Source organism: Bufo bufo, chromosome 6 (assembly GCF_905171765.1).
Source record: "Bufo bufo chromosome 6, aBufBuf1.1, whole genome shotgun sequence".
In the NCBI taxonomy this organism is placed as follows: domain Eukaryota; kingdom Metazoa; phylum Chordata; class Amphibia; order Anura; family Bufonidae; genus Bufo; species Bufo bufo.
In genome coordinates, this window is record NC_053394.1 from 68174793 (window position 1) to 68192561 (window position 17769).

Here is a 17769-nt window from a genome sequence, read left to right on the forward strand (position 1 = left end):
ACCTTTGTCCAGCAGAACACTTCTCTCCCAGACCTCACCTCTATGTGCCCTGGAGGAACTAGCCAGCAAGACCTTCAAAGGTCTGGAAGTCAGTGTCCTGCAAGCTGCTGAAGGTAAGAAGCATGTTATTCTAGACAGATTAGATAGATAGATAGATAGATAGATAGATAGATAGATAGATAGATAGATAGATAGTAAATAGATGGATAATAGATAGATAGATAGATAGATAGATATTTTAAGTAGGTAAATAATACATAATTCGGAGATAGATAATGTTCAAAGAACAAATAATGAGGCAGCACTTCAAAGAAGGTGAGAGTGGTGGACTCCTTTATTACCCCAGTCGCAATAAACGGGTCCACCACCCTCACCTTCTTTGGAGTGCTGCCTCATTATTTGTTCTTTGGACATTTTCTGTGGATTCGTACCTGGAATCTAGGAGGGATTGCACCCAACTTCATTTTCTTGTAGGAGAGTGTACTGCTGTCGTTTTTTGTTTGTGTAGATAGATAGATTGATTGATAGATAGGAGATAGATAGATAGATGATTGATAGATATTACATATTTAAGTGGGTAGATGGATAGGTAATTCAGAGATAGATGAAAATTTAAAAAGATAAATTAATCCTATGATTTAGTAAAGTTTGCACGAATCTTGATTTGCCCAGTTTTTAATTATTTCCATCTATAGCCTAACCCATTGTCTGCATATTTTGGAGGCGGCCATAGTCTACCATTTGTAAATATATTTTTTTTATATGTTTACTTTCTATAAAATGACATTACTCCTCACAAATACTGATGAAATACTGATAAAATATAGTTCTCCTTCCAGGACGAGATGGGATGACAATATTCGGTCAGAGACAGACTCCAAAAAAGAGGAGAAAATCCAGAACAGCTTTTACAAACCATCAAATCTATGAGCTCGAAAAACGCTTTTTATACCAGAAATATTTATCCCCTGCGGATAGAGACCAAATCGCCCAGCAGTTGGGACTGACCAACGCTCAGGTCATCACCTGGTTTCAAAACCGAAGAGCGAAGCTCAAAAGAGACCTAGAGGAGATGAAAGCAGATGTCGAGTCAGCCAAAAAAATGAGCCCTACCTCAGTGGAAGCTGTGCTCACCATCTCTGAACTTGAGGAGACAGAGTCTCTAGGTCTAGACGAACCTAAGGACAGGTCCAGGTCTCCCCATCATGGCCTGGGCAGCCACCTTCACATGTCTCCTTCATCTCCCTTCACAGAACAGCACACCAGCAAAGAGTGCTCAGAAGATGAGGAGGACGTGGAAATAGATGTTGATGACTAATTTATTATTATTATATTTTTTTTTTAATGAAAAGACATTGAACTAAAAGCAAGAATGGACAGTATTAATGCTGCACTTGTGTCCTACCCTCAAATCATGATTTACACCCAAGACAATTTTTTTTTTCAATTAAAGCAATAAGTAATATTTAAAAAAAAAAAAAAAAAAAAGACTGAAATGACTTCGGCTGCCCAATCAGGTAGTTTCATCTTTTATTTGTATTTTTGTTTATTATTATTATTATTATAATGATTATTATTTTTTGGAATGGTGCAATTGTGTAAGGCGTCTGTAAAATATATATTTAAGCATATTTTTTTAAGCTTTGATTTTTAATCTAAATACAATCTACATATCACCTAGCTTTGGGGAAAAAAAATCACAATCACTATTTTGCAACAGAAATATTTTCAATTTTATTCTCCAGTATCCGGCATTATTCTCTTGCATGTAAAGAAAAAAAAAAAAACAATAAAAATGAAAAGTGCACGATTTTTTTCCTTTGATTTTATTTTTGCTTGCTTTATAAATAGTATTGTTCTCATTTTTTTTTATTCTTTTCACCACTTGACATGTCTACAGCACTCTATATTTCCTTTGTCCAATCAGACTTAAAAAAAAATGTTTTTATTAAAATCATTTCTACACGGCTCTGCCATGACAGCACTTTTTTTTTTTTCACTTTTATGCGACTGTGTGGTTTTTAAAAGAAAATAATTCTACCTTTCATAAATTATTATTATTCATACAAAGGAAGTCGAAAGACGTATTTTTACTTGTTTCTAGGAGTTTGCATGATACGATGAGATGCAACCGATGACATACTGCATACAAAGTTCTATACAGATTAAATGTACAGGCAAAAGATTTCTTAGGATTGTACAAAGATAAAAAAAAAGCATTGTAAAGGCCTGCTATTTAAGTTTCAATTGCCAAAAGCAATTCTGCATTGTTTACGTTATTTTGAAATTGTACAGAATTTTTTTTCCAAAATGAAATAAAATAAACTACATTTTAATACTAATTGAAATACCGAGATGTTATATTAATATATATATATACATATATATATATATATATATATATATATATATATGTGTGTGTGTGTAGATAGATAGATAGATAGATAGAAGATAGAGATAATAGATATAGATAATGAGATATATAATAGATAGATATTAGATAGATAGATAGATAGATAGATAGATAATAAATAGATAGATAGATAGATAATAAATAGATAGATACATAGGTAGATAATATATATATAGATAGATATTGAGATATATAATAAATAGATAATAGAAAGGCAGATAGGTAGGTAGGTGGGTGGATAGATAGATATAGATAGATAAAGAGATATATAATAGATAGATATTAGCTAGATAATAGATAGATAGATAGATAGATAGAAAATAGATAGATAATATATATAGATAAAGAGATATATAATAGATAGATAAATAGATAGATTAAAAAAATAGAGATATTTTGACATTTCTGCAGCAGCTCTGGTGGGTTCCACATGTATCTACCTTCCTCTGTTTGTCCTCCTGCAGAGGTGATTCTGCTTGTGTGTCTATAGGTTTTTTACAGGTCCAGAGTATAATGGGGACTTAATTTCTAAAGTGTGCCTTCCTGCCATCCTACCATCCTACCTCCCTGCTTTCCTACCTTCCTGCCTTCTTGCCTTCCAACCTCCCTGCCTTCCTACCTTCCTGCCTTCTTGCCTTCCTACCTCCCTGCTTTCCTACCTTCTTGCCTTCCTACCTCCCTGCTTTCCTACCTTCTTGCCTTCCTACCTCCCTGCTTTCCTACCTTCTTGCCTTCCTACCTCCCTGCTTTCCTACCTTCTTGCCTTCCTACCTCCCTGCTTTCCTACCTTCCTGCTTTCCTACCTTCCTACCCCCCTGCCATCCTGCTTTCCTACCTTCTTGCCTTTTTGACCCAGTAATGCAATGTTTTGCTTTTCTATGTAAAATTTATGTGAGAAGCTCCAATCTGGTGGAGTTTTGGGCCAGTTTCTCCGGGGCTATATAAATCTCTCTCTCTCTTTGAAAATGGATGGGGCTATAATTTTAGCGTAAAGCATGAAAACTGGGGACAAATGAGTCGCCTTCCCTGATGTGACAAGTGACAATGGCCCGTGCAGAGCCTCCTGCAGTTCTCAATGCTGAGACAAGCGTGGCCCTTCAGAGTAAAAGAGGAGAAGCGTTTGGAGGCCATATGGTTTCTGAATTTTCTTCACAATTTTTAGACAATTTGATGGATTGGGTTAACCCTCCTCGAGACTGTTTAACTCCACTCTACAAAGGCAATCATGAATACATGGCTCTCCCTTCATGAGGGGCATCTGTGCAATTCCTTGTGTTTTCTGGCATTCTGAGCAAGTCCATGAATTACAATGAAAGCCCCTTCACCCCCTTTCTTTCCTGCTCTCCCCCCTTTTCTGGAGCTGGGAATGATAGGTTTGACTTTTGTCCAGATATCAGTGTTTTTTCCTCTCCTTTGCAGCTTTCAATCTTCAACTTAAGTGTTTTATGCTAAGTAGGCAAATGGTAAATGCTCCTGTGACATTTATGCCAGGATCTAGTTAAAGGCTTTTTATTTGTTTTCTTTTATTTTCTCCCCTTCTTTTTAGCTTTTATCCCTTTGTTTTAGAGGGGTTTAATGAGGCTGAAAACACTACAATTCAATGGTGTGAAAGAGGAGAAAGAGAGAAAGGAGTAGAGTTAATTTGGGTTACAGCTTTTGTCTGAAATGTACTGGGAGATGAATGGCGGAGTGAATTATATACATGGAGGGCAGGAAAGTTTTACCACACGTGGCAAAGGCCTGCTTTTATATATATATATATATATATATATATATATATATATACCCCCTACTCAAAAGATGCATACAATGTGAATACAAAATAATAATAATAATAATGTAAACAACAAAAATGTGTGTATATATATGTGTGTGTATATATATGTGTGTATATATATATATATATATATATATATATATAATCTACCTATAAAGTTAGCTTTGCATCATATATATATACCGTATATAGATAGAAAACAATAGATTAATAACTTGATGTAGATAATCATGTAAATATAATCATCATATCTATCTATCTAATATATCATATTTCTATTTCAAATCATTCTATCTCTCTATATCATATTATCATATATCTGTCTAGCTATTATCTTTTTATTCATTTCATCTTTCCCTCTCCACATGTGAATGTATATATAGATAAAAGGGTACAACAAATCTACATCTCTGACTTGGTGTAGTAAGGCAAGTAAATAAAAATGGATCATAGGGCTGCATAGATTCCTTATCTTCTGTGCTCGTTGTTATGTATATTCTGTGTATAATGATCAGATTTAAGGCTACACATTAGGGACAATGATCTGAAATGCATAACTGTAGCACTGGGAAAGTTCAATTATGTTTTTACCCCTTCACTTTACATATATTCAATACATAAAGATGTAGCTGAGTTGAAAACCACCGTTAACAACCTACCCATAAAAGGGGACAATTTAAGGACATCACCAGTCCTGCTCTATCTGTACACCCTGCATGTAGGTGTCTATAGACTGTTACACCCTGCATGTAGGTTTCTATAGACTGTTCCACCCTGCATATAGATGTCTATAGACTGTCCCACCCTGCATATAGGTGTCTATAGACTGTTCCACCCTGCATATAGGTGTCTATAGACTGTTCCACCCTGCATATAGGTGTCTATAGACTGTCCCACCCTGCATATAGGTGTCTATAGTGTCTATAGACTGTCCCACCCTGCATGTAGGTGTCTATAGCCTGTTCCACCCTTCATGTAGGTGTCTATAGTCTGTCCCACCCTGCATATAGATGTCTATAGACTGTCCCACCCTGCATATAGGTGTCTATAGACTGTTCCACTCTGCATATAGGTGTCTATAGACTGTTCCACCCTGCATGTAGGTGTCTATAGACTGTCCCACCCTGGTATATAGGTGTCTATAGTGTCTATAGACTGTTCCACCCTGCATGTAGGTGTCTATAGACTGTCCCACCCTGCATATAGATGTCTATAGACCGTCCCACCCTGCATGTAGGTGTCTATATACTGTCCTACCCTGCATGTCTGTGTCTATAGACTGTCCCACCCTGTATATAGGTGTTTATAGACTGTTCCACCCTGCATATAGGTGTCTATAGACTGTCCCACCCTGCATATAGGTGTCTATAGACTGCCCCACCCTGCATGTCAGTGTCTATAGACTGTTCCACCCTGCATGTCGGTGTCTATATACTCTCCCACCCTGCATATAGGTGTCTATAGACTGTCCCACCCTGCATGTCGGTGTCTATATACTGTCCCACCCTGCATGTAGGTGTTCATAGACTGTTCCACCCTGCATATAGATGTCTATAGACTGTCCCACCCTGCATATAGGTGTCTATAGACTGTCCCACCCTTTATATAGGTGTCTATAGACTGTCCCACCCTGCATATAGGTGTTCATAGACTTTTCCACCCTGCATATAGATGTCTATAGACTGTCCCACCCTGTATATAGGTGTCTATAGACTGTCCCACCCCGCATATAGGTGTTCATAGACTTTTCCACCCTGCATATAGATGTCTATAGACTGTCCCACCCTGTATATAGGTGTCTATATACTGTCCCACCCTGCATGTAGGTGTTCATAGACTGTTCCACCCTGCATATAGGTGTCTATAGACTGTCCCACCCTGCATGTAGGTGTCTATAGACCGTCCCACCCAAGATATAAGAGGCGTCGATAGACTGTCTATTCAAGTGATCAGCAACATCTGGAACTCCAGGTGTTGCAAAACTACAACTCCCAGCATGCACATTTGTTCACTAATTCTTGAACTTCCCCAGAAGTGAATGGAGCATGCTGGGAGGTGTAGTTTCATAACAGCTGGAGTGATGGAGGTTGCTGATCCCTGGTCTATTCTATAGTCAGGTACATGTTCTCTCATCATCAGGGGATCTCTGGAGAAAACAGTGGATGCACATCATGTCCCTGGTAAAACCCTCTTGACCTGATCTACTATGGATTGGTATTGAAGGAAGCAAGATGGCATCCTGGTATCGATGACATTGCCATGTCAGTGCAGTATGCACCAAGCATGCATTTATTCTTGTCAAAGACCCAAGTGTGCATGTGTAATGAAATCCCTGCCTGTCTGGTGCGGTAGCTGAGGTCTATGGGGCTGTGGGTTTGGGACTATAAGTTTTAGAGCCCAAATAAACGTGCAGAAAGCAGGTGTTTAGCTCAGTCATGTGAACAGATCCCTGTTTCGCATCTTAACTCATCCCTGGTGCGTAGCATGTTCAGAATTTGCATTGGGATTTGAGGCTCATAAATGTACACCATATAAAAGATTTCTCCAGGATGTCTGAGGAATGCTGCCAAGTCTCCGCTTTGGTGTTGTTGGCATCTTACCTGGAGCCCAAAGGCCTTGTGGGTGTAATCCTAGAAGAGACTCCAGGTGCCCCTCAGAACCTCCTGCTTTACTCTGCACTTGTCATGTTTGGACTAATGAATAATATAAATTTTAGGCCAAAACATAGACATAAGCGTAGAATTTATCATTGTAGGTGTATTTGAGGTTAGTTTTTAGAGTGGAGTTGCTATGCACCAAATTTATGAAAATCGTGCTTAGTAACAATAAATTTGGCGCAAGTCCAATGTGGTTGGCCCAAATCCCATTGCCCCTCTGAAAGTAATGCAGGGTGGTGCAGTAGGCCAACATTTTGCACAATTGGAAATGTGTGCCAACAGATGCAACAATTTTACACCAAAAAATGGCGTAGCACAGTTGATAAATGTTCCCCATAGTTTCTATTGATCTTAGGGTACTTTCACACTAGCGTTTTTCTTTTCCGGCGCTGAGTTCCGTCCTAGGGGCTCAATACCGGAAAACAACTGATCAGTTTTATCCTAATGCATTCTGAATGGAGAGTAATCCGTTCAGGATGCATCAGGATGTCTTCAGTTCAGTCGTTTTGACTTTTCAGGACGGACATAATACCGCAGCATGCTACGGTTTTATCTCCGGCTAAAAATCTGGAACACTTGGCGGAACGCCGAATCCGGCATTTTATTCCATGTGAAAAAAATAAATGCCGAAACCAGTTTTTCAGATGACACCGGAATGACGGATCCGGCATTTCAATGCATTTGTAAGACGGATCAGGATCCTGATCAGTCTTACAAATGCCATCAGTTGGCATACGTTTTGATGGATTCGGCAGGCAGTTCCGGTGACAGAACTGCCTGCCGGATCACTCTGCTGCAAGTACCCTTACTTGTTTCTTATACTTTAAAGGGGATGATAGACCCCCCTCCCCTCCCCCCCCCCCGCCCCCCCCCCTCTCCCCGGTTAGGGTGACGTAGCAAATCCTCCCAAAAGTAGGATCCCCCGAGTGATGCAAACTGCAGGTTGAGTCCCTGGGATTCAGTTCCTTATTTTATGAGGTGTCAGGCAAGATGTCAGACGTGGCAACGATAAGTAATACTACAGTCTGAGGGACCAGAACGTAGTAATTAATCCCAAAGACTTAAGTGTATTTTAGTTCAGGAGAAAAAAAAAATCACTAATTCAATCGTCCGGAAAATTGAAGTTTGATGCATGAGTCCCTGCTGGAAGGGGAGTTCTCTGTTCTGAATCCTGGATGGGGCTGGAAATGATCACATCAACATTACATCTCTATATCCCGTCCCTCTACATCCAATCACTCAGCCCTACTGCATATTCAGGGCCCCCCTTCCCTTTTTTTTTTTTTTTACCACACTCTTTTAAAAGTGACATCATGGACCGACATGCTTGGTGTATCGAAGCAGATGTTAGGGTTAGGTGATGTCACTGATGCATCTGCTGGAAGAAATCAGAAGGCATCCTCCTCTTCTATGTAAATATTGGTACTGTGTGGTGCTACTATCTGTATTGTATAACAAGACACTGGTGGGGACTAATTGCTTAAAAATATGTCTCCCCCCAGACCTGCCGCAGTTGCTGATTCATCGAAATTGGACAGATTTGTCACAGTAGGAGTAGTCATCTTATTATTATCATCAGACTGCTAATCTCCATATTGCACAAAATATCTTAGGCGTCTATATGAAGTAAAGCTGCGCACGCACACAGACACATATATGAGAAGAATGTGTTTATTTCTTACATTTTCTATAACCTTACCCTTTGCTCCTGTATGCTATTCATTCACTATGAATTATATCTAACTGTGCGTAAACTGACTTCAGTATGGCGCAGTTGACCTTTTCATGACTACGGAATATATGGTATGTGCGATATGTATTTTGCCCCTGGCTGTTGCTCATTTATGGGCTTTGTAGTGTATTTTGCATTTAAGGCCATAATTGAAATCAGTTAGCATTGCTTTAGAGGAAAGGTCTCCATGTATTAAATTGAGGTGGAAATGCACAGAAGCATTATACAAGGAAACACCTTGGTTCTTCACCTTTGTTTTATTCTCATTCTGATATGTTTCCACTGTTTTGTAAGGAAACAGCAAAGTTCCTCTACGTTCTCAGCCTGGCAGACTGTAAGTACTTAAAATGCCCTCTCTGGGGGGTACAGTATGCAGAAAGAAATCAACAGCAACAAGAACATAATGGGCAACAAAAGTCACACTTTTAGGGGACACAACAGTGGGGGGAAAAAAGGCTGCTAATTTCTATGTGGTCCGTCTGGCTGTCAAAACGTCCGAAAATAGGAATAAATGTGAATAACCTCACAGACTGCAATGGTTATGTAAATGGCCATGTGACAAATGTCCGTCACACAGCGTTTTCCATTGTTGTGTGAATGTACCCTATCCAGGGAGTTATCTGTTTGCCTTATTGGAGTCGGGAAAGAATTTTTCCCCCCTTAGTGGGGAAAATTGGCTTCTACCTCACAGTTTTTTTTTTGCCTTCCTCTGGATCAACTTGCAGGATAACAGGAAGAACTGGATGGACAAATGTCTTTTTTCGGCCTTATGTACTATGTTACCCTAAGAGTTCTCTGTCAATGTTTACATTTTTGTTTCACTGGTTTGTTTTGATACATTTTCTGCAACATAAACAGTAAAAATCAAATGCTTCTCATGAACTGGACAGTACACCTTTGTGTTGTCTCCATCATGTGGACAAGCATAGCATTGTGTTATACCGCAGCCCTGACATCATATAGTCTGCACATTGAGATATATATATATATACTCATTTACATATGTGCCTGACATTATTATCAGGGTACGTTATTCTTTTTTTATTTTTTTTATCAATGAATATATATATATATACTCATTGATAAAAAAAAGAAAAAAAAGAATAACGTACCCTGATAATAATGTCAGGCACATATGTAAATGAGTACAGCTGTGGTCTTGCCACAAGAGGACGTAAAAGTGTTTCCCCCTCTGCCCTATAAAAAATCTCATAGGCTACTTTTGGGTAGTGTACCTCTTGATGATTGATCATTGACTGCTAAACGTGTCCTTATAACACTAAGACATTATAACCAAACCGACAGACTTTGAGAGGGGGCACATCATTAGGCTGAGTAAAGCAGGATGGTCATTTGGACCTACCAGTTAAGATGTGCTTTAGTGAGGACACACATACACAGTGAAAAGGTCTCCGAAAGACCAGACAGACCACCAGTAGTGAGGATTGTTTCAGCCACTGAAAAGCATACACAGCTCTCACAGTTTGTGGCCCACCATCCAGATACTGGTGGCACCTTTGTTACTGCCTGGACCATTTCCAAGTGCTTAGCAGAAGGAAAATTGGTATCATGGCACCCAGTACATGTCCTGCCTTTGACAGCCAGCCACTGTCAACGTCATTTGCAGTGAAGTCATGAATGAGAACTTTGGACTGCTACCATCTCATACAACAGTAGGTCATCCCTTGTAGTAAGATGAGGGACACTAAAGGCAATCCATGAAGAGACACGGAGGAGGTAGATCAAGCATCATCACAAGCAGGTAGGACATTTCAGGGTCTGCCTTTTAAGTCTGGACTTTTTATATTTTCCACCTTTTTGTTATGGAGATTCTATTCACTGTGTGCTAATGCCAATGATTATAAAAGTGAAGCAGAAATGACAGCATACGCTGGTCTGCATTGCAATATGCAATTTGGAGCTTCATGTGTCTGGATGCTTTGAGGACAATCCTGAGATTATTGGTTTCACTTTAGTTCTGACAAGTCATACAGTTTTACAGTCATACTGCTGTAATGGGATGATGCATATGGTATATTTCTCTCTAGTGTCTCTTTATTGTATATTTTTCAAGTTGTATGTGTTTTGTACAAACTACTTAAACTGATTGGCAAGTAATTCTAATGAGATCCATCCTGGAACCTGGGTCTAGAAACCTGACTAAAGTAATACAAAGAGGTGTATTTTTCATCCATTTGCATCTGCTTCTAATACATCGAATCCAGTAAACATAAAGGTTTAGGATTTGACAGAGAATGTGTATGTGTATATATATATATATATAAATAGCACAAAAATTCTTGCATGAATATAGCCCTTGCCACATGGCCGCATGGCTTTGGGCTACACATTATATATATTTTTTTACCTGCCATTGTTTTATGGTGTAGTCACATACAGTATGTTCAGAGATCAGGCTCAGTTCCTCCAGCTTTGTTATATAAAGATTCAGGGGTAACTGAGGGCATAACTGATCCCATCGCTGTGCCCTTTTATTTTGTACAGGAGGCAAAGGGAATAGATTCCCTGCCTGTTATATGTGACTAAACCCTAGGGGAACACCATTTAAGTACTACAGTACATCTGGCAGGACCTGTGATCAGTGAAGGCCAGTTCGCAGTGTTCGCCAACGAACACATGCGGGCTGCCATCTTAACTCACAAGTCTTAACCTTTACTTTTGCCTGTGCCGCGAGGCGGTCTGAAATCAAATGCAGTCACCGGGAGCAGGCAGTTCCGAGAACAGCCGCCGGGGGCCTTCATCGGGCTGTTCTCGGAACTGCCTGCTCCCGGTGACCGCATTTGTTTCAAACCGTCTCCTGACGCAGGCACAGGTAAGCGCTTACCTGTGCATCGCCGGACTTGTGAGTTAAGATGGCAGCCCGCATGTGTTCGTTGGCGAACACTGCGAACTGGCCATCACTGCCTGTGATGACATCACCATCATAATCATCACAGGTCCTGTACGTTTAGTAAAGGAACTGCACAGAACATCATCACAGGTCCTTCAATCCCCAACGGCATGGAGAAGAGCTGCTTAATGAGCTCTCCACTGAGACTGGAATGGAGTTATAAAAGGAAATCCTCATCCTTTATTTCCCCCCCCCCACACATTCCCTATTTTTACTCAAATCTTATTCATATATATATAGTACTGCAGACAGTTACAATCACTGTTACCTCCTATACCTCACACAATAACCATAACATATAACTGAATACATATATCTGTACACACTGCGTATATTATACCTCATACCTCTCACATCAGTACACTCCTCTATATACTATATATATATACATACATACAGTACATACACACATCAGTACACTGCTCTATATACTATATATATATATATATATATATATATACACACAGTACAGACCAAAAGTTTGGACACACCTTCTCATTCAAAGAGGTTTCTTTATTTTCATGACTATGAAGGCATCAAAACTATGAATTAACACATGTGGAATTATATACATAACAAACAAGTGTGAAACAACTGAAAATATGTCATATTCTAGGTTCTTCAAAGTAGCCACCTTTTGCTTTGATTACTGCTTTGCACACTCTTGGCATTCTCTTGATGAGCTTCAAGAGGTAGTCCCCTAAAATGGTCTTCCAACAGTCTTGATGGAGTTCCCAGAGATGCTTAGCACTTGTTGGCCCTTTTACCTTCACTCTGCGGTCCAGCTCACCCCAAACCATCTCGATTGGGTTCAGGTCCGGTGACTGTGGAGGCCAGGTCATCTGGCGCAGCACCCCATCACTCTCCTTCATGGTCAAATAGCCCTTACTTTCAAAGTTTTCCCAATTTTTCGGCTGACTGACTGACCTTCATTTCTTAAAGTAATGATGGCCACTCGTTTTTCTTTACTTAGCTGCTTTTTTCTTGCCATAATACAAATTCTAACAGTCTATTCAGTAGGACTATCAGCTGTGTATCTACATGACTTCTCCTCAACGCAACTGATGGTCCCAACCCCATTTATAAGGCAAGAAATCCCACTTATTAAACCTGACAGGGCACACCTGTGAAGTGAAAACCATTTCAGGGGACTACCTCTTGAAGCTCATCAAGAGAATGCCAAGAGTGTGCAAAGCAGTAATCAAAGCAAAAGGTGGCTACTTTGAAGAACCTAGAATATGACATATTTTCTGTTGTTTCACACTTGTTTGTTATGTATATAATTCCACATGTGTTAATTCATAGTTTTGATGCCTTCAGTGTGAATCTACAATTTTCATAGTCATGAAAATAAAGAAAACTCTTTGAATGAGAAGGTGTGTCCAAACTTTTGGTCTGTACTGTACATACAGTACATACACATATCAGTACACTGCTGATATATACTATATATCTGTACATACTGCATCTATTATACCTCACATATCAGTACATTGCTGTATATACTATATATCTTAACACACTGTATCTATTATACGTTGTACCTCACATATCAGTACACTGCTGTATATACTATATATCTTAACACACTGCATCTATTATTCTTTGTACTTATCATATATATATATATATATATATATATATATATATAGTTGAAAAAACGGACAGCACTCCAAGTAAAAGCTAGTGGTTTTTATTCACCCATGTGGATGGAAACGTTTCAGCTCATACAAGAGCCTTTTTCAAGCTTGAATAAACACCACTAGCTTTTACTTGGAGTGCTGTCCGTTTTTTCAACTCTATCAGACGGGGTAAGCTGCTACATCCCTGGACATAGCACCCTCCTTGTGTTTTTTCCAGTTTCGCCATTATTTTCTTATATATATATATATATAGTATATATCAGGAGCAGCACCACAAAGAATCTCAAAAAATCTAAGAATGTGTAAGGAGTGCCAGCAGATATGGATGTCGACAAAATCACCTGAATATAATCAAGAAGAAGTCCACGGCACCTCCATATTGTGAAAAAAAAGTGTATTGTTTGAAAAAAGTCCCAGCAAGTGGACTAAAACATTGCATGGGTGAATAAATTACACTTTTTTTTTCACCATATGGAGGTGCCATGGACTTCTTCTTGATTATATATATATATATATATATACACACATACACACACACACATACACACTGCATCTATTATATAGTATAATGGTCACAGTTATGCAGTATACCCAGCAGTGTACTGATATATGAGGTACAAGCTGTAATTTATACCTCATACCTCACATATCAGTACAGTGCTCTATATACTGATCAGGAACGGGTAGTGGCAGGGGCTATGAATGCGGCATGGGGGCCCAATTTAGATTCTTGCTGTGGGGCCCAGTGATTTCTATGTGCGCCCCTGGTTTATACTTCTTCTTCCTGCTGGATCCATTTCTGGCTTTGGCTGCAAACTTGAAGGGAAATCTGCCTTAAAACCTCCTCCAAAAACTCAGTGGGAACCCACCCTTAGGTTTGCACAGGTTTCCTTCTCGTGATTTGAAAGCATCAAAATGTATTATAAAGCTTCTAATATGTGCATATCGTCCTTTGTGTAATGTTCATCTGCCATTCCTTCATTAGTGCTGGCTGCTTGACTTGTGGGTAGAGATGGCCTTGCGGTTCGCCCGGCGGTCGTTTAGCGGCGAACTTTGCTCGTTAGCGATTCGCCAAACGGGCGAACATATGGCGATATTCGTGCGTGCTGTTTGCGTATATTGCGCGCTGTGCGTACTGTGCGAAACAGGCGTGGCCTACTTTTGCTAACTGTTTGTTGAGCTTTTAGACTGGAGAAAATGGTTGGAAGCAAGTATAGCGAACTTGAAGATAAACTTCTGATAACTGTAAGTTGACATTACATCACTGTAATGTGCTGTTATTTGATTAAATTTCCCATGCATGGCAGAATAATAGCTTGCCTTATATGCAGATATATTCTTTGCGATTGTTGCGAACTTGCGACACATACAACTTTACATTTTATCAGGTCTGACTACATGATATTACTGATTGTTGGTGCACTAAGTATTGTTGTGACATCACAGATTCACAGCACTATGTCTGCAGCATGTATGTATGGACAGCAGAGAAATATCAATTACATGCACGTTGCACATCCATTTTCCTGCCACACACTATATACCACACACACACAGTATATAGATTAGAGTTTGTGTCCTGTTGGTCAGGAGAAGGTTGCACCACGGGGAGGCAAACCAGCTGTACACCCCATACCGTACCGTCACTTCACTAGACAGGTACATATCTGCTCAGCTGGCCAATATCTGATTGCTCAGACCCCACACACATACAATTGCTATCCAATCCGATCTTATAACATTACATCTAATATTTTACCTTCAAAGACTTAAATATTTTTTGCTGTGTTGTTGAGGACATTATTTTCAATCCTTATATTTCAAAAATGTGGGATTATATACTTGCATCTTTATCCTGCAGCGCATGTTGGAGCGGGAATACGATAGGACCGTGGTCCAAGAGGAAAAACAAAATATTGTGGAGGGCATACAGAAGGAGCTATGGAGAGAGTATAAGGCCCAACATTCATATACGTCCATAATCAAGCATTGGTCCGACTTGAAGAGAAGGCGCCTCAAGTGGATCACTCGATCCGTGACCGCAAATGCCCAGGTACAATGCTTACATTACTTTTGTATATCTCTCCAACACTCTGTAATGTATATATACAGTTATGCAAATAAGTATTTCATCCCTTTACAAATGATTACTTAGTACCTGATGTGACACGTAGAAAATCAGCAGTTAAATCATACATCTCTACCTAGCTGTGAGTGTATATATATATTTATATACACATGGAGATACAGATCAATGTATGATGTAACCGGCTGATTTTGTACGTTTCACACACACATAAATATTTATATGTGTGTGTATATATGTATATATACAGTTGCAATAAAAAGTATGTGAACCCTTTGGAATGATATGGATTTCTGCACAAATTGGTCATAAAATGTGATCTGATCTTAATCTAAGTCACAACAATAGACAATCACAGTCTGCTTAAACTAATAACACACAAAGAATTAAATGTTACCATGTTTTTATTGAACACACCATGTAAACATTCACAGTGCAGGTGGAAAAAGTATGTGAACCCCTGGACTAATGACATCTCCAAGAGCTAATTGGAGTGAGGTGTCAGCCAACTGGAGTCCAATCAATGAGATGAGATTGGAGGTGTTGGCTACAGATGCCCTGTCTATAAAAACACACACACCAGTTCTGGGTTTGCTTTTTGCAAGAAGCATTGCCTGAAGTGAATGATGCCCCGCACAAAAGAGCTCCCAGAAGACCTACGATTAAGAATTGCTGCCTTGCATAAAGCTGGAAAGGGTTATAAAAGTATCTCCAAAAGCCTTGCTGTTCATCAGTCCACGGTAAGACAAATTGTCTATAAATGGAGAAGGTTCAGCACTGCTGCTTTTCTCCCTAGGAGTGGCCTGTAAAGATGACTGCAAGATAACAGCGCAGACTGCTCAATGAGGTGAAGAAGAATCCTAGAGTGTCAGCTAAAGACTTACAAAAGTCTCTGGCATATGCTAACATCCCTGTTAGCGAATCTACGATACGTAAAACACTAAATAAGAATGAATTTCATGGGAGGATACCACAGAGGAAGCCACTGCTGTCCAAAAAAAAACCATTGCTGCATGTTTACAGTTTGCACAAGAGCACCTGGATGTTCCATAGAAGTACTGGCAAAATATTCTGTGGACAGATGAAACCAAAGTTGAGTTGTTTGGAAGAAACACACAACACTATGTGTGGAGAAAAAGAGGCACAGCACACCAAATCAAAACCTTATCCCAACTGTGAAGTATGGTGGTGGGGGCATTATGGTTCGGGGCTGCTTTACTGCGTCAGGGCCTGGACGGATTGCCATCATCGAAGGAATAATGAATTCCCAAGTTTATCAAGACATTTTGCAGGAGAACTTAGGGCCATCTGTCCACCAGCTGAAGCTCAACAGAAGATGGGTGCTGCAACAGGACAACGACCCAAAGCATAGAAGTAAATCAACAACAGAATGGCTTAAACAGAAGAAAATACGCCTTCTGGAGTGGCCCAGTCAGAGTCCTGACCTCAACCCGATTGAGATGCTGTGGCATGACCTCAAGAAAGCGATTCACACCAGACATCCCAAGAATATTGCTGAACTGAAACAGTTCTGTAAAGAGGAATGGTCAAGAATTACTCCTGACCGTTGTGCACGTCTGATCTGCAACTACAGGAAATGTTTGGTTGAAATTATTGCTGCCAAAGGAGGTTCAACCAGTTATTAAATCCAAGGATTCACATACTTTTTTCACCTGCACTGTGAATGTTTACATGGTGTGTTCAAAACATTTAATTATTTGTGTCTTATTAGTTTAAGCAGACTGTGATTGTCTATTGTTGTGACTTAGATGAAGATCAGATCACATTTTATGACCAATTCGTGCAGAAATCCATATAATTCCAAAGGGTTCACATACTTTTTCTTGCAACTGTATATATATATATATATATATATATATACACACATAAACTGAAAACATCTTTCTGTATTCAAGTAAAAGGCCCCGTCCATCATTACATTAGATACATCCCCCACTTAATTTGCATTTGTTGTTCTGAGTTGTTTGTCCAAATTCCGAACATTGTGTGATTACAGGGGTTCCCGTACCTTCCGTTTGCCACAGGTGTTTCCCAGAGGATTTGGAGATGGTGGAGGTCTCCGCAGAGGAGGAGGAGGATGGACAGCAGGCGGGACCCTCCGGGCAGCAGAATGACCCTCCCCCACCTGATGTGGGCCAAGTAGTGGAGGTCACAGCTGAAGAGGACGGACCCTACCAGCCGCCGGATTCCCCCACCCCAGGTCAAGATGATGAAGAGGAGGTTGTCACCACCCCCAGGAGGGAAATATATGTGTACACAGCAAAATAACTCATACCCATAACATATACAGAAACATTAAGGCTTTCTACCCCAGGCCAGTTTTCACCTTCCTGCCCAGGCCATTTTTTTGCAAATATGATATGTGTCACTTTATGTGGTAATAACTTTAACACTTTTACTTATCAAGGCCATTGTGAGATTTTCCTAATTTACCAAATATTGGGAAAAATTAGCAAATTTCCAAATTTCAATTTCTCTTCATGTTTGGATCATTTTGAAAATGACTTAATTTTTTTGAAGGCTTAGAAG

The 17769-nt window shown here is 39.7% G+C and overlaps 1 protein-coding gene across 1 annotated transcript in view; it reads left to right on the forward strand.

The window, feature by feature from the left end:
* The window catches only part of LBX1 (ladybird homeobox 1), a 2419-nt gene extending 237 nt beyond the window's left edge, over nt 1–2182 (forward strand). Inside the window, exons 1-2 of the mRNA XM_040436507.1 lie at nt 1–113; nt 840–2182. The exon at nt 1–113 is cut by the window's left edge and continues 237 nt beyond it. Coding sequence (XP_040292441.1) covers nt 1–113; nt 840–1318 — 592 coding nt within the window. The 3' untranslated portion in view covers nt 1319–2182. The remainder of the gene's footprint in view (nt 114–839) is intronic.
* The last annotated feature ends 15587 nt before the right edge of the window (nt 2183–17769 follow it).